The sequence below is a fragment of the Neofelis nebulosa genome, chromosome 3 (genome assembly GCF_028018385.1).
Source record: "Neofelis nebulosa isolate mNeoNeb1 chromosome 3, mNeoNeb1.pri, whole genome shotgun sequence".
Lineage (NCBI taxonomy): Eukaryota > Metazoa > Chordata > Mammalia > Carnivora > Felidae > Neofelis > Neofelis nebulosa.
In genome coordinates, this window is record NC_080784.1 from 27117853 (window position 1) to 27141134 (window position 23282).

The window sequence follows — 23282 nt, forward strand, 5'->3', positions numbered from 1 at the left end:
AGAATGTGGTCCCCAGAGGGAGGCTCCAGGAAGGCCTGATTATACTTAGTTTATTATGCTGTCATAACTTTGAAAAAGAAAGAGCCAGCCTTTGGTTCCTAGAAAAGATGAGCCACATGGCCCATACTAGAAGCCTCTGCAAGATGCACTGAAAACCCTGTGCAGTCCTACTCCCTGGGACAATTTCAATATGGAACGGAAAGTGGTGCAAAGTTGTGTAATGGAAGTTGACAACAGAAGGTCGTTGTGTAGACCACAGCTTCTTTGTTAAGGGACCATTTCATAGTCTTACTTGTATCCCTCTAACCGCGATTTTAGCATAGCTACTCAAGGTATGGTTTTTTTTTTAAAGCTGACTTGCAAAAAATATTTTAATGAAATATTTAGAAAGTATTGGTTACTAATGGGTAGCTAACAACTTTGCCGATGACTCACATACATACCATCCAGGCAATCTTACTTAGCTTAACCCAAACCACTGAGAGCAAGTGATGTTACCAACCGCTAATATGGGAGCACAGACTCAGCTGTCAGACTACATAGGTTGGCATTTCAGTGAAACCGCTTACTAACAATAGGACCTTGGGAGAGTCACTTCCTCTCTTTGGATCTCGGTTTTCTGGTCTATAGAAGGAGACTACTAAATAAGTGATCAGAAGAGGAAGAGTCAGAGATGAAACGACCACAAAGCCACTTGGCACAGTATACCCACCATATAAATCGTCATAAAGTGTTAACTCTTTTCCTGCCTCTTCCTGCAGATCCTTCCAGAAGGATCCCAGTTAGGGGTTCAGTCAGCCCTCAGAGACTCATACTGCCAGGTGAGTCACACCTTGAACAATACGGTGCTCTGGTGCTTCTCAGTTTCGAGACCATGTGTGCATCGAGATTCTACACATCTACAGATGCATCTCAAAACATTACTTTTCACTTATGTAGACGCTTGCTGTGAATGAATACGACACTTATTAATATTTTTACTTCTATATTAATTTTAGGGTAGCTTTCTCATAGTCTGTCAATACACAAAGTACAATGATCCCATGCTATTCTAAAATGGACATCCTAAAGAAGTCTTCATGCCAGAGGGCCTTGGTAACCACTGCTTAGTAAAAAACCCAAGTAACTTAAAACGTTCTCCAGGAGTGGTACAAAAAGACCACCCAGAGCAAAGGCTTCTCATCCCTGCAGAGATGCTCTGCCAGGTTAGGCAAAAATCTTGTGGGTGAGAATCCCTCCTGGAAGACAGAGAACTCAGTTAAGTGGTACCTCCTCTGAACTAGTTAACAGCACCTTGACCAGGAGTCTGCGCGAGTTAAAATGACCAGCCTTCAATCTATGAGGGCCAGTAACCAGGACCTGTCAAGAGATCAGCATGCCCGCAGGCCGGGCAGTTTGACAAACGCTGGGCACCTCCTACACCTGGCTAAGCCACCAACCAGTCGCCCAGCCAGGCACCATCTGGGAACTGTGGGTGTCTCAGTCACCCTGGGACACGGATTCAGCTCTCCTCTGCCTTGGGGTCTGCCTAAACCTGAGAGGTATCAACAAGTGTTGCAGGAAGTCGCTTCCTAACCGCACCTCCGGCCCAAGCCCGGTCCCCCTACTCCACCCCCGCCCCCGGGGGGGGGGGGGCAGGTGCTGTTTCCGGAGGGACTTACCTCTTCCCCAGGCCCCGGGCCTCCACCAGGCTGAATCTGCTGCCTGGGGAACCCTGAGCTAGGGTCCCATCAGAGACCAGGGCTGCAAAGCGGATCCCACTTGGCCACGACACGGCGAGGGGTGGGGGGGGGGGGGGGGGAATTGGAGGGGGGGAGAAGAAGGTGCTCCCTGCACTCAGTGTGCAGAGAGCTCGCTCCCACACGCTTGGGGTGGGATGAAGGAAAGACGCTGAGTTTGACCGCTGTGCCCACCTCCTCTTCCACCCACTGGGCAGGCGGGGAAGGAGGAAAGGGCAGAGAAGCAGGGGGCCCCGCGACTCAGCCGGCGGCCCCTCCAGAATGCCGGACTTCACCCTCCTCTGTGAAAGGTCACTGCAGGGGGGGGGGGGGGGGGTGCTTCGCGCACACCAGCGAGGGTGCCCCAAGCTCTCCTCCCGCCCCTGCAGCGCCTCGCAGCCCACCACCCCTGCACGCTGCCGTCCCTTCCAGGACGCCCTGCCGCGCGACCCCACTCACCGGTCCCGGAGCCCGCGAGGCCGCCCAGCGCGGCCAGCACCGGCGGCAGGAGCATAAGGAGCGCCCGGAGCCCCATGGCGGGGAGGGGACAGGGCGCCTCGGGGCCGGAGTCGCGCTCGCCGGAGGAGACCGCTGGCGGGAGGAGCGCAGGCTGCGCCCGGGGCGGGCTTTCTTCCGCTCGCGCCGCTCATTGGGGATGACGGCGGCGGGGGCGTGGGGAGCACCACCGCGGCCGGCCCCCGGGGAGACGCTGCCCGGGACCTAGCCGGGCTGCGGGCAGGACGGCGCCCGCCTCTCCGCGGGGTCTCCTCTCCGGCAGCGGGACAGTGGCCACTCCGCTACCTCGGGCCCTGGCCTCCGCCACGCTCGGGGGCCAAGTGGGACTGCTCAGCCGCGCTTAACTACGGGGTTGGAGAACTCTTATGGGCACAGGAATCACCTAGAAATCTTACTCGGCAAACTCTGATCCCGGAGGTGTGGGGCGGGGGCCTGAGAGCCTCTAACAGAATGGTCGTCAGGTGACGCCTTGGCTGCTGGTCCTCAGACCTCACTTTGAAACAGCAAACTGAGGACAGCACGGCGGCCGCGGGGCTCGGGAGCCCTTCTCTGCGAGGACTTCCCCCTCTCTGCCTCCTATCTTCCCAGCGCCGCCCGGCCAGAGCCGGGCCCTCCTGCGAGGGGTCTGTACTGACAGCGCGGAGGGGTCAGTCGTCTTGGCCGGCGGTCAGAGTCACAGCACAAAAGCCCCGAGAAACATCATACCGCTTTCCGTGTGTGTCCCCGCAGGGGTGGAATTACTTTCCTAAATAATGGGACGGGGATGTGGATCTGGTGGCTCCAAGCCAGAGTCCAACATAATCTCTGTAGGGTCATAGACTTACAGGACTGGGAGAATTTGGAGGTCGTTTTATCCAAATGCTGCCATCGGGGATGAGATGATGGATAAAAAAATAATGAGAGCTGATGACACATTAGCAAAGCCATAGAGCACCCTCCCTTCCCCTTACTAAGCTGTGGCATTCCTTCTTTCCAGTACACCAGGGGACGTGAGTGTCAGATTCTTGGAGAGAACACGCCAGCAGAGTTAGAATTTAGAATGTAAAACCGGCAAGGAACATTTATAGCGTTGGGAAGGGCAAGGCAGCAATAAAACACCAGGAAAAAAAAAAAAATAGAAACAGAAAACTGAATTGCAAAGTGCCTTCTTAGATTTTATTTGCAACACAGTACTCCAACAGCTTTCTTTTAAATCATACCTCTCTTCATGTTCACTGCTGGCCCCATCAAATCACACTTGGAAGATACCGGAATGCCATATGCTCTGAAGTTTTCTTTAAATTCGTTGTGTGTTCTGATTGCATAAGCCGCTTAAAAGGACCCTTCCGCGCTTAACAAAAACCTCCTAAGATATCATAACGATTTCTGCTGAAATGTTGTTGCTTTGGAACCAGATTCTATCTGATGCTTAATGGCATTCGGAGACACAATAGAGCAGCTCGGAGTTTTAAGAATATAGACGTGGGCCTCTGGGTGGCGCAGTCGGTTAAGCATCCGACTTCAGCCAGGTCACGATCTCGCGGTCCGTGAGTTCGAGCCCCGCGTCAGGCTCTGGGCTGATGGCTCGGAGCCTGGAGCCTGTTTCCGATTCTGTGTCTCCCTCTCTCTCTGCCCCTCCCCCGTTCATGCTCTGTCTCTCTCTGTCCCAAAAATAAATAAAAAACGTTGAAAAAAAAATTTAAAAAAAAAAAAAAATACAAGCTAAAATTTAAAAACAACAACTTGATAATACCAAGTCAGGATGTGGAGCAACCAGAACTTTCTTTCATTGCTGGGAAGTGTGTAAAATACAACAACCGGTTTAGGAAAACCATTTGGCAGTTTCTTATAAAATTAAACATCTACTTAATATATGACCCAGTGATCCCTCTCCTAGTTGTTTAACAAAGAGAAGTGAAAACATGTGTTCGTACAAAGACTTTTACGTGATTTTTATAGCAGCTTTATTTCCTCTAGCCCCAAGTTATACTAATGCAGATATTTATCAACAGTGCATCGACAGTGTGTGAAGTATGTCCACACAGTGGAAAACTATTCAGCAACAAAAAAGAACAAACTACTGGTAGGTCCAACAACATGGATAATTCTCAAACCATTGTATTAAGGAAAAAAGACTGGCGCAGAAGAGTACATATTGTATGATTCCATTTATATGAAGGTCTGGAGCAGGAAAACTAAGCAATAGAATTCAGACCACTGGTTGACTGGGGCTGGTGACAGGGACTGAAAAGGCATAAAAGGAAACTTTTGGAGGTGATCGTGTGTGGGAAGGCCACTGTACAGGTGTGTTCATTTGTTAGACCTCATTAGACCGTCCTCTTAAAATGAGGACATTTTATTGTAAACTATAGCTCAATAGATGCTTTTTTTTTCTTTTTAAGTGTTAGGCTCAGGCATTTCTTTTTTTTTTTTTACTGAGATCTAGTTTGCTTTTAAAGGAAAACTAATTTAGGAGCTATTAAAACTATTACTGATCAAAGAAAAATATGGAAATAGCTCCAATTTATCTTATGAAGTTTGTGTAACTTTAACACTTCACAACAGACATATTGCATATGAAAGTGGAGGTTAAAAGTCTAAACACATTAAGGTAAATTATATCAAGTAGTTCAAAAAACATAATACTGAATAACAAGTACAGTTTATTTTGGTAAGGCAAAGTTCATTTATCATTAGGAAATCTTTAATATAATTAATTACCTCAACAATTAAAGGATTAATATTAGGGGCGCCTGGGTGGCGCCGTCGGTTAAGCGTCCGACTTCAGCCAGGTCACGATCTCGAGGTCCATGAGTTCGAGCCCCGCGTCGGGCTCTGGGCTGACGGCTCGGAGCCTGGAGCCTGTTTCCGATTCTGTGTCTCCCTATCTCTCTGCCCCTCCCCCGTTCATGCTCTGTCTCTCTCTGTCCCAAAAATAAAAATTAAAAAAAAAAAAAAACGTTGAAAAAAAAAAAAGGATTAATATTATATTATCCATATGATTTGGAAATATATGCTCAAAACCTTCGGTGAAATTCAGCAGCCATTCCTATAAGACAGGAAAGCAATGTACAATAAAATGTATCATAAAAGAAAGAAAAAATTTTGTATACCAATGCTGCTATATCCAGAAAACTTAATAATCACTAAGTTAAACTAAAATTAGTAAGAAAATTTGCTAGCATGGGTGGAAAAATACAACAGTATCTTCTCTTTAGGAAAGCAAAAAAGCAACTGAAATGTAAATATAAAAAAAAATTTTAATAATAAAATCTATAAAATACTTAGAATAAAAAAGGCATAGGACATATGTTGGATTATACAAACTTACCAGATTTTATTAATATTAAATACAATATATAGTAGGGGTTGCTGGGTGGCTCAGTCGGTTAAGCATCTGACTTCGGCTCACGTCACAGTCTCAAGGTTCTACGTGTCACATTTGAGATACTAAGAGAAGCCCAGATAGCTGATAAAACAGTATTTCTAGGTGTGTCCGTGAGGATGTTTCTGGAAGAGACTCACATTTGAAGCAGTAGACTGAGTAAAGACCACCCTCGTCAATGTGGCCTGACGTTGTCCAATCCATGGAGGACTCTGATAAGAACAAAAATATAGAGCAAGTTGTGAATTCTCTTCCTTCCTTCCACATATCTATATCAATATCTCCATTTGTACATCCTATTGGTTCTGTTCCTTTGGAGAACCTTGACTAATCCATCAGTGTCATGAAACGAATAGATGTCATCCTGAAGTTGAACCTTATACATGAAACTGAAATCTGGACTTCAGCTCCTGGGCCTCTAGAGTTCTATCGGGTAATTTTTTGGCATCTGCAAGATTCTGCCTAGAAAAATCTTATATTTTTATACATACCTTACCAGGAGATTTGCATTTATGGTTATACCCCCAAATTTCAACCCATGTAAAGAAAACAAGACAGAAGAATTATGTGATATAATTTGCAATGCTGAACTCTTACGATTGGGATCTATTCTGCAGTCATTCTGAAACTTCATATTTTCACTGGTTTTTTTTGAAATTCAACATGTAGTGACAATGAACCAGTATCTTAGTAACTAGTGTCTTGCATATGGGAGATACACAATAAATATTGAATCACGTTGAGCAGCTGTTAATGATTGCTCTGCTGTTAAGGGTTTTTTTTCTTATTTTTGACTTTCTAAATTAATGCCTCAGCCTTCTGATCAGATCTAGAAAATAAAGGTTGTTTTATGAAAGGTAACGTGCTTTATGAATTTAGTTGGCTAATATTAATACTGCACTCGTTCTCAGCTCTGACTGATTTGAAGAAAAGAACTGTTAAGAAATGAAACGCAGTTCCCCATTCAGTAAGCTCCATAATTTGATGGGGCATCAAGCACTGAAGATTCAAAATAATGTAAGAGGTATATCCTACAATTTACAGCAGTGGTAACAGACCCACAAACCAACGATTATAATACAGTATGATAAATGCAATAGAGGAACTCACAAGTATGTCTTAGACACAAAGAGGAGACAGGGGTTGGCCAGGGATAGACACAATCAGGGCAGGCTTCAGAGAGGTCATGATGTTGAGTTAATTTTTTTTTTAATGTTTATTTATTTTTGAGAGAGAGAGAGAGAGAGAGAGAGAGCAAGGGCGAATGGGGGAGGGGCAGAGAAAGAGGGAGACACAGAATCCGAAGCAGGCTCTAGGCTCTGAGCTGTCAGCACAGAGCCTGATGCAGGGCTCAAACCTACAAGCCATGAGATCATGACCTGAACCAAAGTCAGACGCTTAACTGACTGAGCTACCCAGTCACCATAATATTGAGCTAATTTTTAAAAGACATGCTATCTGTGTGTAGGACATTCCAGCCAGACAGAGTAGACCATATGAAGGTGCCGAGGTGTGTTTTAAGAAATTCCCGTTAATCCAGAGTTGCTGGAGTGAAGGCTTCTCCTGAGGCGGTGGCTGGCTAGGAAGCTGGACAGATAGGCAGGTCCCAATCATGAGGTGCCTGGTGAGCTACGCTGAAGAAAGTTCTGGGGAACTTTTGGACATCCAAGTAGGCATATGAAGATTCAAACTAGGCCCAGGCTGAGCCATCAAGAGGTAAAGAGGAGATCGGGCTGGGTGTAAGGGACCTGTAGGTATGGCCCTTCTAGGAGTTCTAACTAGTTGGAGCAGTGGTTCAGCAATGGGAAGTAAGAAACCAGACACATCCTGCTCCCCTCTCACTAACCCCAGGAGTAGGGTAGAGGCGCCATAAACAGAATCTGCCAGGAAAGGAATGGTCTGGAGGCAAGGATGGGCAACAACCTTTATTTCAAAATCCGTTGGCCATAGTTTCTTCAGTAACATTCATGTTCATAATTAGGATCTCAAAGAACCTTTTGAATTCTCCAAGATATATAGAAATGTAGTGACAAGGCAAAGGACTTGGAGTGAGCAGACCTGAATATTACTATAAAGCAACATTTTGTTGATTTTTTTTTTTGTGCCACTTACGACCTGAGCCCCTTCTTAAGAGCACCTGAATCTCCTTGTAGAGAATCACGTCATCCCTGCTGTGGGGGCATCTTGGTAGGAGCCCAGCCCCTGCCTCCCACTAATTTCTGGTGTCAGATTCATTCTCTGTCCTCCCCAGTAAGGAAGCTGGCATGTAACCCAAGCTTGGCTGATTCATCTCCCGTGGGACTTTGAATTTGGAGCCAGCAACATTCCCAATCTCGAGGGAAAGCATTTAGGCTTTCTCCATTATATAAGATGTTCGCTATGGGGTTTTTTTTTTTATAGATGCCCTTTAACAGGTTGAGAAAGTTCCTTCTATTCCTGTTTTGTTCAGTATTTTTTTTTATCATGAAAGGGAGTTGAATTTTGTCAAGTGCTTTTTTTTAAGTCTATCGAGATGATCATGTGGTTTTTATCCTATTTTCTACTAATATGATATATCATATTGATCTATTTTTAGATGTTAAACCAATGGTTTGGGTTGATCTCAGCCCATTAGCAGGGATGCTATCAGGTAGGAATGCCTGGGACACTCACCTGGGCCTGTACTACGCCCTGCAGCCTCCCACAGAAACTTCCAGATGAATGCTGTGCCTGGATTGGTCCTTGTGGTTCTTATTATGATTACAATGGGGTAAATTGCTACAAGGCTTTATGCCAATGATTGATATTAAAATTTATTTGGTGCCACATGTATTTTATTTTCTAACTGCGGGATTTGCTAATTTACATATGTTTAAGCATCGTGAATCGGCATCCGTGAGCTGATTCACCAATACCTTATTTTCTGCCAAGCTGGGTAGCAGAGAACTGTGTGGGTGTCCATGCGTGTCTCAAACACTTAAAAGGAATAAATGTTGAACGATGACGTGCCAAGAGATATTATCCTGGAAAGATTTCATGAAAGAGGTGGAATTTAAGCAGCCATTTGAAAGAAAAAAAGAAACACACTATAGAGGATCACTTATGTAGCAAGTGAGATCTATGTTAATTTCCCTAACTGTTGATTTGGCGCTTTTGCAAGCTGAACCGCTTTGGAGGCACCCATCTGTCTGAGTCTAAATACCAGAGAATCACCTTTCCCGAAGAACCTCCCTCGCTGGTGTCCATCTGGGCCATCTGAGTAACAGATTGCTAATACAACCTGGTTTGACAGGAGCTATTTTGAAAATGGCTGTGCTTGTCTCATCCAAGGTGACGACCTACTTCTCCACCAATGACTGTAACCATGTTTCTTGGGTTCTTCACCCCTTGCCCAAATCTGTGTCATTTATTATTTCAATTTAAAATGTTGCACTTTTCCAGGGCACCTGGGTAGCTCAGTCGGTTGAGCGGCTGACTCTTGATTTCGGCTCAGGCCATGATCCCAGCAGGGTCATGGGACTGAGCCCCATGAGCCCGCTTAAGAGTTTTTCTCACCCCTCTATCCCTCTCCCCCATTCACTTTCTTTCCTTCTCTCTCTAAAAAAGGTAAAAATAAAACAATAAAATGTTGCATTTTCCATTTCTCGAGAGTCATTATAATGTTATCGTCACTGGTAAAAATGAGTCATCTTAACTCCTTTTGCTGTTCTCTCCAAAGAGCATATCCCGGGGACTCAACCTGGAGACACAGGGTGTCAAAGATCTTGAAGTTACAGAGAAGGAGAAAATAGTAACTGCCTTACTGGCATTTCATTTATAGCATTATTAGTCTTTATTTTAAAAATAGTGGCAAATGACAGCATGAAATCATCACAAGCAGGGACCACAAAAGGTACAGATATAGCAGGACTTCAGAGCTGCAGTCGAATATTTGGGGACAGTGTCTATTCCAGTATGTTCTGTTTACATATTAAGTTTCTAACAAGAAAAGCATTTGTTAGTGAATTTCCTCTGTACCGTACTAACAGTTTCCTTGTTGGTTCAATCAGGTGTTCACCAGGTCAAGTAAGTCCTCCTATTCTACCTGCTTGTCCCTCTCACATCGCCCCCCCCCCCCATATGCCCCCTGTCCGCACCCCGGCTCCAGCCCCTGGCCCTCTCACATGCCCTTCTCAGCGGCTTGTGCTCAATGTCTGTGCTCAGCACCAGCGTGTTGGAAGCCGGTTATGTCTCCGCAGAGGCTGCCCTCCGGCGTGGCCATGAGCAGTCTGGTGTTCCACGCAATTACAAACAGATCTTTGTGTATCAGAGATTTTCTTTCTCTGTTTTTTTACCAAATATTGCAAGAGCATGACTAAGAGAAAGCTAAAGCGATCTGATTTCGCTAGACTTTTGAAAAGTGTAACTTGATATTTCATTTACTGGATTTTTTTCTTCCCTGCTCCCTCCCTTTCTTTCCTTCTTTCCTTTTTTATCTTTTGTGGCGGTGGTGGTTTTTGTTATCTTGATTTGGTTCTGGTTTAGGTTTGTCCTGGCAACATTTGAAGATCACACTCATTTGTTGATAGAACAACAATAAAATTTACTGCCCAGGAAGATCTGGGCAGTGAACTGGGGAAAGAAAGCAGCGGTCTAGAGATGAAGGGATCGAATTCTTCCCTTGGCCATGCTACGGATTCGCTCTGTGACAATGTATTAAGCTTTGGAGCCCCTCTGGACTTCGTGTACAATATCAGATTGTGGAAACTGATTCTCTTCCAGATCTTTCTTGACTTCAGCATTCTATGAATTGAAAACCAGATTGTCACAAACATCTAAAAACACTCCCGAAAACCTGTAAGAAAGGGATTTTGAGAAAATGGCAGGTTAACTGTACATTTCCAGACCCTCCAATCTCCCACCTCCTCGCTAAGGCCGCCCAACAACTGAGAAAAGTATGACATGACAGCAGGTGTCCATGGCTGGGGCATCATCTTTTTAATGCTTTAAAATACAGACAGATTGTGCTCACTTCGGCAGCACATATCCTAAAATTGGACCGACACAGAGAAGATTAGCGTGGCCCCTGCACAAGATGACACACAAGTTTGTGAAGCCTTTCATATTTTTTACGTATATACAGTGGAATACTGCTCAGCGATGAAAACGAAATCTTGTCATTTGCAACAACGTGGATGGAACTAGAGTGTGTTCTGCTGAGCGAAATAAGTCAGAGGAAGACAGATATCATACGATTTCACTCCTATATGGAATTTGAGAAACAGAACAGATGAACATAGGGGAAGGGAAGGAGAAGTAAGATAAACACAGAGAGGAAGGCAAACCATAAGAGACTTAAATACAGAGAACAAACTGAGGGTTGATGGGGGTGGGAGGTGGGTTAAATGGGTGATGGGCATTAAGGAGGGCACTTGTTGGGATGAGTACTGGGTGTCATATGTAAGAGATAAATCACTGAGTCCTACTCCTGAAGCCAATACCACACTGTACGTTAACTAACTTGCACATAAAATAAAATAAAATAAAATAAAATAAAATAAAATAAAATAAAAGACAGGGATCTTCCCACCGCAAAAACAGCAAAGTCCCCCCTCCACTGTCAGACTAATTCACCAACTCATTCACCATTTCCTGCCAGTTCACCACTTGCCATGGTTTTCAACAGCCTGACTTTGGTCCTGCCCACGAGCGGGCAGGAAGTGAGGCGGGGCGGGCAGGCTGCCTAAGAACAGGTGGTTTCTTTTGAAGTAGAACCAGCAGACAAGACCGGGGAAAATTTTAATAAGTACATAAAAATAACTTTGGAGATGTAATTGGAGCCAAAGAAGACTTTCAGAAGTTCAAATTCTGATTTACAAATTTAAATGTATTTAAATATATTTTTATTTTGGAGAGAGAGCCAGAGAGGGGCAGAGAGAGAGGGAGACAGGGAATCCCAAGCAGGCTCCCTGCTTTCCATCCAATCTCTGTGCAAAGTGTGAGAGAGGGAGACAGAGATTGGATGCGGGCCTGGATCGGAAGACCCTGAGGTCATGACCTAAAGTGAAATCAAGAGTCGGACACTCAACCAACTGAGCCACCGGGGTGCCCCTGATTTATAAACTTAGAAATTCAGCAGACATGGGGCATCCAGGTGGCTCAGTTAAGCATCCAACTCCTGATTTGGCTCAGATCATGATCTCAGGTCCGGGGGTTCGAGCCCCACATGTGGCTCTGAGCTGACAGTGCGGAGCTTGCTTAGGATTTTCTCTCTCTCCCTCTCTCTTTGTCCCTTCCCTACTCATACTCTGTCTGTTTCTCTCTCTCTCTCAAAATAAATAAATAAACATGAAAAAAATATATAAACAGCAGACATGAGAAGTATAGTGGTCAATGCTGAGAGCTGAACTGGGATTTGGGGAGAAGAAAGGGAAAAAGTAGCGGAGTACATTGAACAAAATACAAAGAAACAGAAAATATGAACGAAGAGATAAGAATGAACCTGGCCTAGAGATTTATTATGTGAATAATAGAGTTTCCGAGGGAGAAAAAGCCCTGGATGGAGAAAAAGTAATGCTTGTATAAGCACATAAGAAAACTTCCCTAAGCCAAAGAGAGGCTATTTTCTGTTACAAGGTGCTCGCCAATTCCCAGGCAAAATGAGAACAGACATATATCTGGCCATACATCATTGAAATTTCTGAACCCTGAGAATGGAGAAAACACATTTCAGACAGACAAAACGGTACTTGCATAAAAAGAGAATCTAGGCTAGCACCAAATGTCTCATTTGCAGGCTTGGGGTAGAAAAGGGCTGTGATCTGGGAACTGTGCACAGAGGCATACATTCAGATGTGAGGGCAAAAGAGGGGTATTTTGGGTTGTTCAAGAATTCAGAAATATATCACCCTCATTCCATTACCAAGGAAACTACACGACACTCCAATAAAAGGAAAAATTAATTCAATTCCAAGACTTCACAACAGGGGGGAAAAAGTAAAAATACCAAAAAATTGTGACAAGCATATATTTACCTACAAAATGTATAATTTAAATTGATAAGGCATAATGCAAATGAGTCCATCAATATATATTGTTGTGCCCTCTCTCTCTCTTCCTTCCTTCTTTTTTCTTCAAGCATGTATTTATATCAATATGAACTGATAGACTCTTACTTTACCCTTTTTGTTATAATCCAACACTACTTTAAAAAAAATCTTCTTGCTCAAATTGTTCTTATGTGTGTACAGGAAGGAAGGAGGGAGGGAGGAAGGGAGAAAGGAAGGAAGGAAGGGAGAACCAAGAAAGAATCCAAGTACCTTACAGTAACACAGTATTTGCCTATATTGCCTCATTTGGGGGCATTGGTGGGGGGGTCAACAATTGAAAATAAATCTTGAGGGGCACCTGGGTGGCTAAGTCAGTTAAGCCTCCAATTTAGGCTCAGGTCATGATCTCACGGTCTGTGAGTTCCAGCCCCACATCGGGCTCTGTGCCGACAGCTCACAGAATCCTGCTTCGGATTCTGTGTCTCCCTCTCGCTCTGACCCTCCCCCACTCACGCTCTGTCTCTCACTCCTTCACAAATAAATAAACATTAAAAAATAAATTAATTACAAAAAGAAAAGAAATCCTGAACGCTTTTCAGCGATTTGCTTACTTTAGCAGCATGGACAAAGTAATTCTGAAACTACTGTAGCTGAATGGGAACTGAGGAAATGACTACACCTGCTGATATTGTTGGAAGCTTAGTTCTCATGGTGGAGGAAGGACACACAAATCTGACTCCTGCTGCCAAATCTGAGACGATTCAAGCGTCAAAATAATTAAGTACAGTACTGAATTACAAGCCATTGAAAACCTAGGGATTAACCAGTCTGTGCCCATAGATTAGGTAGATAGATAGATAGATTAGATAGATAGAATTAGGGCTCTCCTTCCAGGTGAATGTCAAGTGCTCACTGGTAAATGTGTAGGGCATGATAGAGCTGGAAAAATCGCTACTTTTCAAACAGCATGAGGAATGACTGGATCGGGCAAGAATCACCAGTGGATGATAAATCTAGGGGGGAGTTTCGATCGGCAGCAGGAGGGCTGCATGACAAAAAGGTATATCACTCCAGACTGCTTATTAGTTGCAAGGGAGAGAAAGGAAAACCATAATGATAGAGTGGAGAATCAGTCAACAGCCTGCGTAGGTGATCAAAATTCACATCAGCAGTGGAGGGCAGGTAGATGTTGTGTGAGGGCACACGAGGTAAACTGAGGAAGACACAGCTCACTTGTTGAGAATGAGATGAGGGCGCGTGACCTGAATCAATCATGACTGAATAATCAGAAAAGCACAAAACAACATGATAACAATAGAAACAACGTCATATATTTTTAAATGTCAGGGGAAACTGTACTCTTATAAAACGTGAATCTCTTCCAAAGAAGACACCCAGATGGCCAACAGACACATGAAAAGATGCTGAACATCACTCATCATCAAGGAAATACAAATCAAAACCACAGTGAGGTGTCACCTCACACCTGTCAGAATGGTTAAAACCAAAAACACAAGAAACAAGTGTTGGCTAGGATGTGGAGCAAAGGGAACCTTCGTGCCCTGTTGGTGGGCATGCAAACCAGTGCAGCCACTGTGGAAAACAGTATGGAGGATTCCTCAAAAAATTAAAAATAGAATTACAATATAATCCCATAATCCATTATTGGGTGTTTACCCAAAGAAAATGAAAACACGAATCCCAAAAGACATATGCACCCCTATGTTTACTGCAGAATTATTTACAATAGCCAAGGCATGGAAGCAACCCAAGTGCCCATCTGTAAGTAAATGGATAAGGAAGAGGCTGTGTGTGTGTGTGTATATATATATACACACACACACACATATATATACATTGTAATGTATACATATTACATACGTAATGTATACATATACATTATATGTATATTATATATATATATACACACACACACACACGTATATATATACACACACATATATATATAGACATACATACATATAGGAATATTACTCAGCCATGAAAAAGAATGACATCTTGCCATTTGCAACAACAGGGATGGACCTAGAAGGTATATAGTTGAGTGAAATAAGTCAGACAGAGAAAGACAAATATCATAAAATTTCACGCATGTGTGGAATTTAAGAAGTAAAACAAATGAACAAAGGTAAAACAACATAAACCAAAAAACCCCAGACTCAAATACAAAGAACAAACTGGTCGTTACCAGAGGGGAGGTGGGTGGGGGGATGGATAAAATAGGTGAAGGGAATTAAGAGCACATTTATCATAATGAGCACTGAGTAATGTATACAATTGTTGAAATTGATATAACCTGAACGTTAATTACCCTTCAATTTAAAAAAATGTGAATGCCATAAAATACCAAGAAAGGTTGTAGAGATTTCCAGACCAAAGGAGGCTAAAGAGGCACAACCAAAAGTGACACTTAGCCTCAGACATGGCCTTTCCCTGGAGGGTGGGACTGCCATAAAAAGCATTATTAGGTCAACGGACAAAAATATTAACTCTACACTAAATTATTATAACAAAATGTCTGAAATTATAATTATACTATGGAAATTGTGAGAGAATATCACTCTTCTTAGGAAGTACACGCAAAGTGTTTAAGGATAAGAGTAGCTATTCCGGGGGGGCACTGGGTGGCTCAGTCAGTTAAGAATCTGACTTTGGTTCAGGTCGTGATCTCATGGTTCATGAGTTTGAGCCCCACATCAGGCTCTGTGCTGACAGCTCGGAGCCTGGAGCCTGCTTTGGATTCTGTGTCTCCCTCTCTCTCTGCCCCTCCTGCACTTGCACTCTGTCTCTCTCTGACTCTCAAAACTAAATAAATGTAAAAATAATTTTTTAAGAGTAGATATAAGGGTATATATGTAACTTACCCTGAAAAGATAGAATTACATTGTGTGTGTGTGTGTGTGTGTGTGTGTGCGCGCATAGAAAGTAAATAGAGGATAGAGGAAATTGGAGTAAAATGTTAATAGGTAAGTCTGACAGAGAGCATTGTAGATGTTCTTTGTACTAGTTTTGTTTTTCTAATCGTATAATTGTTTTCAAACAAAGTCAGCGTAAAGAATCCACAACGACGAATTCTAATTTTATGAACAAGATATAAGGGTCAGGAATGGGAGAATGAATACATAAGAAAGCAAAAGTATTCCTAATGTCCCAGTTAGGTTGGTAGGGAGGACAAGAATGATGTTAAATCTTTAGAGGGTCAAGGGGACTCTGTGATTCCAGCACACTGATGGAGATTTCCAACTTTAAGGAGGAGGCAAAACATAAGAGCTATGTAGTAAAAGTGTATCGCTTGAGACAAAGCAGGGCGGGGAAAAGAACTTAAAAAATGAATGTCTTGATTAACCCAGAAGAAATGTGAAAAGAGGAAAAGCATGAACAACAATATATTTAATAAATGGTTAAATATAAAGTAAGAAGGAAGGTAGGAAATCATACTATCAGAATGGATGTGAAGGGGTTGAAATCCAGTATCAGATGATAGGACTCTCAGACTGGGTTAAGAAATAATATCAAGCCATATGCTCTTTACAAAACACATATTTTAAATTCTTCCTGGAAAATTTGAAAATTAAGGGACAGGTAAATATAAATCAGGCATATGCAAACCAAATAGTATCCAGCGAAAGGAAATTCAAAAGCAATCATTTTGATATTGGCTGTAGGAGAGCCACTCGGGTTTGCAAATGATGAGGGATCATTTTAACCCTCTCCATCTTCTGTCTACATTTTGGAAGGATGGCATTGTTTCCTTAGCAACCCACTTGAAAGGGAGAGCTTGCTCCCCCATGAATAACATTATTGATGGCTGTCACAGGCCATAATTTGTAAGCTCTCTCTTTAAATGTTGAACTTAACCTAATGAGGTCCTATTCCTGAAGACATTCGGATTTTTTTTTTTTTAACAGAAAGAAATACAAATGCCTGATTTAGGGGGAGTTTGTACTAGTGAACTCATATCTTCATTCACGCTGAAGAACAGATAAGATGGCGTCAAATGATGTTGAATCCACTAACATTACGGATGCTAAAAACTTCCAGGTATTCTTTGTTAAGTCGCTACAAAGTGAGTAGTGGACCCCCTACCGGACAGTCCCAGGAAAGGCTTTGTGCACGAACTTCTTTCTCCACGCCTGAGTTTCTGCTGCCACCTACAGTCCAGTCTGGGCACAGCACTTTGCCCTTCGTGCTATTTTTCACAGTTGCCACAAGATCCCTTAAACATTGTATTTGCTGACTCTTGCACAATGGGTATGGTCTGTATCCAGGCCAGGACCTGCAGACATACATCTACATGTCAGGGAGAAAAATGATACAATTAATTCGTACCAGGAACAGCTTCCCTTGCGAGGCCCTGAGATGATCTCTGAGTCACACATCCCAGCATTAACATTCTCACCCAGGAAATTCCACTTCGTCAACGCTCACCCCTGCTTCTCCCCTCCTGGATTAGCCGGAGGTTGAGATGAGGCCCCACCCAGCCCACACTGTCACTCCAGTGGAAATAAGAATGATAATATTCACAAGAAACACCAGCATTTCTTTCACGCTTCCTGTGTGCCAAGGCACCTTGCCTGTGTATGGCCCCATTTATTCTTCATGATACGATAAGAGAGTCATTCTTATCCCCCCCCCCCTTTTTTATGGACCGGGAAACAAATCAAGGCTCAGAAAAATCAAGTTGCTTGTCCAAAAAACTAATAGAACTAACAAGTGGTAAGCCCCAGGTTTAAACCCAAATCTGTGGTTCGAAGTCAACAATTCTCAGGGTTCCTGGGTGGCTCAGTCGGTTAAGCGTCCGACTCTTGATTTTGGCTCAGGTTATGATCTCAGGGTCTTGAATTCGAGTCCCACGTTGGGCTCTGTGCTGGCAGCGTGGAGCCTGCTTGGGATTCTCTCTCTCTCCTCTCTCTGCCCCTCCCCACCTCCCTCTCTCTCTCTCAAAATAAATAAATAAACTTTAAAAACAACTCTTTACACTATGACATGCTTGATCTGCTCAAGTATATGGGAAGATCACCCCCACAGGTATCTTTTGGGAGTGTCCCATTCCCAAAAACTCTAGAGCAACTGAGCACATGAAATTGCTAAGTTCTTGAAAAGTCAAACGAGTAAAATGGCCATATTAGGTGAGGACGCTAGCTTCAGTGAGCTGTTCACCTGGTAAAAGAGATTGCCGCACGTCCCTTCCTTCCTCCTTTCCTTCCTTCCTTCCTTCCTTCCTTCCTTCCTTCCTTCCTTCCTCCCCCCATTCATTCATGTCAACAGGTCCCTGGAGCTGTGTGGGCCACATAAACCAAACCACGATACAATGTAGTAGTTTCACCAACAGGGGTGCTCGGGGCACACGGGGCACAGTATGATGCACCCATCATCTGCCCACATTCATCTCGAGTCAATTACTGCTTTTCCTTCTTCACATACCTTCTTCATGAAAACTGAGACTTCCTCAAACTACAATGTGTCCAAGGATGAGGCAAACCTTTCTTTCCATTGCTATTGGTTTTCAGTTTACATTTTTCTTAACTTTTTCCACGTAAATTCTCTAACTTGAAATGTGTTCATTGAATCACATCACACATCATCAAGGGATTTTTCAGGGCAGTTTTTCCTTTGCTTGGCTTTACCCTATCTTCTCCCTCCCCTGTGCTCCTCAGGACGGTCCTCATTTGTCAGGGTAACACATATTACAAATATTACATTTCTGCTCCGTGTTTATAATTCATGTGTGGACCTATAAATACCTATGCATTGGGGGGGAAGAAAAGCCAAGAAAAAAAAGCTTTTTTCTGTGCATACCTATAACATGTTCAAAGCTATTGTTTGGTTGTTACCTTTCACCCGTTCGGTATCCGTACACTCTTTCAGCTGGAAGGTTCCAGAACCCACCTGATTCAACTCCTGCCTGATGAGTGACTCTACCTCAGATTATTCTCCCCTTAAAGATCTTCCAGACCAAAAGCTCAGTTGTGACCCTGGGAAGGTGAAAAAATATTTCTGTTTTGTCTTCTGGGGGCAGATACAATGTTCTCTTACATGTAAGTAACACCTTTCCCCACTTGATTTAAAACCATTTTACAGAGTACGTATTTGTTGGATACTCTGTTTCTCAAATCCTTAAAAGTTATGTGAGAAAACAAAACCTGCCCTAAAGGAGTAAGTACTGATGATACCAGGGGGAATTTAAGGAATGGTAAGAAAACAGGCTCTAAAGTCTCACCAAGTGCTCTCAAGCCCCAGCTCAGCAGCCACAGGCTGTGTGGCATTGGGCAAGCCAGTTCCCCTCTCTGCGCCTCTGTGCAAACATTACAAACTTTTTGTTTCAATTATTGAGATGATATATGCAAAGCATTTAGCAAAAGCCAAGACTTTGGCATTAGTGATAGATTTTTTTAATTAATTAATTAATTAATTTATTTATTGGGTGGGGATTGGTAGAATTGTACTTTAGTGTGTCTCTGTTCACTAGCAGAACAGGAATTTTCCAATGGTACTTATATTTTCCTGAATGAAATGATTTATTTGTTTATTAAAGTTATAATTCTGTAACCCACATAAGATTCCAAGATTAAAAAGTCCTAAGGATATACCATACATTGATAAACTATAGGTTTATTTATTTTTTCTAATTTTATTTTTTATTTTTTAAAATTTACATCCAAATTAGTTAGCATCTAGTGCAGCAATGATTTCAGGAGTAGATTCCTTAGTGCCCCTTACCCATTTGCCCATCCCCCCTCCCACAACCCCTGCAGTAACCCTCTGTTCTCCATAGTTATGAGTCTCTTCTGTTTTGTCCCCCTGCCTATTTTTATATTATTTTTGTTTCCTTTCCCTTATGATCATCTGTTTTGTCTCTTAAAGTCCTCATATGAATGAACTCATATGATTTTTGCCTTTCTCTGACTAATTTCACTTAGCATAATACCCTCTAGTTCTATCCACATAGTTGCAAATGGCAAGATTTCATTCTGTTTGATTGCCAAGTAATACTCCATTGTATATATACACCACATCTTCTTTATCCATTCATCAGTCAATGGACATTTGGGCTCTTTCCATTCTTTGGCTATTACTGATAGTGCTGCTATAAACATGGGGGTATATGTGTCCCTTCAAAACAGCATACCTGCATCCTTTGGATAAATACCTAGTAGTGCAATTGCTGGGTCGTAGGGTAGTTCTATTTTTAGTTTTTTTTTTAATTTTTTTTTTTTTATTTTTTTTAACATTTTTTATTTATTTTTGGGACAGAGAGAGACAGAGCATGAACGGGGGAGGGGCAGAGAGAGAGGGAGACACAGAATCGGAAACAGGCTCCAGGCTCCGAGCCATCGGCCCAGAGCCTGACGCGGGGCTCGAACTCACGGACCGCGAGATCGTGACCTGGCTGAAGTCGGACGCTTAACCGACTGCGCCACCCAGGCGCCCCTATTTTTAGTTTTTTGAGGAACCTCCATACTGTTTTCCAGAGTGGCTGCACCAGCTTGCATTCCCACCAACAATGCAAAAGAGATCCTCTTTCTCCGCATCCTCACCAACATCTGTTGTTGCCTGAGTTGTTCATGTTAGCCATTCTGACAGGGGTAAGGTGATATCTCATGGTGGTTTTGATTTGTATTTCCCTAATGATGAGTGATGTTGAGCATTTTTTCATGTGTCAGTTGGCCATCTGGATGTCTTCTTTGGAGTAGTGTCTATTCATGTCTTTTGCCCATTTCTTCACTGGATTATTGGTTTTTTGGGTGTTGAGTTTGATGAGTTCTTTATAGATTTTGGATACTAACCCTTTATCTGATATGTCATTTGCAAATATCTCCTCCCATTCTGTCGGTTGACTTTTAGTTTTGCTGATTGTTTCCTTCGCTGTGCAGAAGCTTTTTATTTTGATGCGGTCCCAGTAGTTCATTTTTGCCTTTGTTTCCCTTGCCTCCAGAGACGTGTTGAGTAAGAAGTTGCTGTGGCCAAGATCAAAGAGGTTTTTGCCTGCTTTCTCCTTGAGGATTTTGATGGCTTCCTGTCTTACATTGAGGTCTTTCATCTATTTTGAGTTTATTTTTGTGTATGGGGTAAGCAAGTGGTCCAGGTTCATTCTTCAGCATGTCCCTGTCCAGTTTTCCCAGCACCACTTGCTGAAGAGACTGTCTTTATTCCATTGGATATTCTTTCCTGTTTGGTCAAAGATTAGTTGGCCATAGGTTTGTGGGTCCATTTCTGGGTTCTCTATTCTGTTCCATTGATCTGAGTGTCTGTTCTTGTGCCAGTACCATACTGTCTTGATGATTACAGCTTTGTAGTATAGCTTGAAGTCCGGGATTGTGATGCCTCCTGCTTTGGTTTTCTTTTTCAAGATTGCTTTGGCTATTTGGGGTCTTTTCGGGTTCCATACGAATTTTAGAATTATTTGTTCTAGCTCTGTGAAGAATGCTGGTGTTATTTTGATAGGGATCGCATTGAATATGTAGATTGCTTTGGGTAGTACCGACATTTTAACAATATTTGTTCTTCCTATGCAGGAGCATGGAATCATTTTCCATTTTTTTGTGTCTTCTTCAATTACTTTCATAAGCTTTCTATAGTTTTCAGTGTATAGATTTTTCACCTCTTTGGTTAGATTTATTCCTAGGTATTTTAAGTTTTTTTTTGTGCAACTGTGAATGGGATTGATTCCTTGATTTCTCTTTGTCATTTCATTGTTGGTGTATAGGAATGCAACTGATTTCTGTGCGTTGATTTTATATCCTGCAACTTTGCTGAATTCATGAATCAATTCTAGCAGTTTTTTGGTGGAATCTTTTGGGTTTTCCTTATAGAGTATCATGTCATCTGCTAAGAGTCAAAGTGTGACCTCCTCCTGGCCAATTTGGATGCCTTTTATTTCTTTGTGTTGTCTGATTGCAGAGGCTAAGACTTCCAATACTGTTGAATAACAGTGGCGAGAGTGGACATCCCTGTCTCGTTCCTGACCTTAGGGGGAAAGCTCTCAGTTTTTCCCCATTGAAGATGATATTAGTGCGGGGTCGTTCATATATGGCTTTTATGACCTCAAGGTATGCTCCTTCTATCCCTACTTTCTTGAGGGTTTTTATCAAGAAAGGATGCTGTATTTTGTCAAATGCTTTCTCTGCATCTGTTAAGAGGATCATGTGGTTCTTGTCCTTTATTTTATGATGAATCACATTAATTATTTTGCAGATATTGAACCAGCCCTGCATCCCAGGTATAAATCCTGCTTGGTCGTGGTGAATAATTTTTTTAATGTATTGTTGGATCTGGTTGGCTAATATCTTGTTGAGGATTTTTGCATCCATGTTCATCAGGGAAATTGGTCTATAGTTCTCCTTTTTAGTGGGGTCTTTGTCTGGTTTTGGAATCAAGGTAATGCTGGCTTCATAGAAAGAGTTTGGAAGTTTTCCTTCTGTTTCTATTTTTTGGTACAGTTTCAAGAGAATAGGTGTTAACTCTTTCTTAAATGTTTGGTAGAATTCCCCTGGAAAGCCATCTGGCTCTGGACTCTCGTTTTTTGGCAGATTTTTGATTACTAATTTGATTTCCTTACTGGTTATGGATCTGTTCAAATTTTCTATTTCTTCCTGTTTCAGTTTTGGTAGTGTATATGTTTCCAGGAATTTGTCCATTTCTTCCAGATTACCCATTTTATTGGCATATAATTGCTCATAATATTCTCTTATTGTTTTTATTTCTGCTGTGTTGGTTCTGATCTCTCCTCTTTCATTCTTGATTTTATTTATTTGGGTCCTTTCCTTTTTCTTTTTGATCAAACTGGCTAGTGGTTTATCAATTTTGTTAATTCTTTCAAAGAACCAGCTTCTGGTTTCATTAATCTGTTCTACTGTTTGTTTTTTTTCGTTTCGAAAGCATTAATTTCTGCTCTAATCCTTATCATTTCCTGTCTTCTGCTCGTTTGGGGTTTTATTTACTGTTCTTTTTCCGGCTCCTTAAGGCGTAAGGTTAGGTTGTGTATCTGAGATCTTTCTTCCTTCTTTAGAAAGGCCTGGGTTGCTATATACTTTCCTGTTATGACCGCCTTTGCTGCGTCCCAGAGGTTTTGGGTTGTGGTGTTACCATTTCATTGACTTTCATATACTTTTTATTTTCCTCTTTAATTGCTTGGTTAGCCCATTCATTCTTTAGTAGGATGTGCTTCAGTCTCCAAGTATTTTTTACCTTTCCAAATTTTTTCTTTTGGTTGATTTCGAGTTTCATAGCATTGTGGTCTGAAAATATGCACGGTATGATCTCAATCTTTTTGAACTTGCTGAGGGCTGATTTGTGTCCCAGTATATGGTCTATTCTGGAGAACGTTCCATGTGCACTGGAGAAGAATGTATATTCTGCTGCTTTAGGATGAAATGTTCTGAATATATCTGTGAAGTCCATCTGGTCCAGTGTGTCATTCAAAGCCATTGTTTCTTTGCTGATTTTTTGATTAGATGATCTGTCCATTGCTGTGAATGGGGTGTTGAAGTCTCCTACTTTTATGGTATTATGATTGATGAGTTTCTTTATGTTTGTGATTAATTGATTTATATATTTGGGTGCTTCCACATTTGGCACCTAAATGTTTACAATTGTTAGGTCTTCTTGGTGGATAGACCCTTGATTATGATATAATGCCCTTCTGCATCTCTTGAT

The 23282-nt window shown here is 42.4% G+C and overlaps 1 protein-coding gene and 1 non-coding gene across 2 annotated transcripts in view; one reads left to right on the forward strand and one right to left on the reverse strand.

The window, feature by feature from the left end:
* Positions 1–2345, reverse strand: part of LOC131506483 (low-density lipoprotein receptor-related protein 2-like) — a 44852-nt gene extending 42507 nt beyond the window's left edge. The window contains exon 1 of the mRNA XM_058720149.1: positions 2178–2345. Coding sequence (XP_058576132.1) covers positions 2178–2253 — 76 coding nt within the window. The 5' untranslated portion in view covers positions 2254–2345. The remainder of the gene's footprint in view (positions 1–2177) is intronic.
* Positions 2346–10580: 8235 nt separating this feature from the next.
* Positions 10581–10686, forward strand: LOC131508168 (U6 spliceosomal RNA). Its single transcript, XR_009259879.1, has one exon. It is a non-coding gene; the product is annotated as a U6 spliceosomal RNA (small nuclear RNA).
* Positions 10687–23282: the final 12596 nt, after the last annotated feature.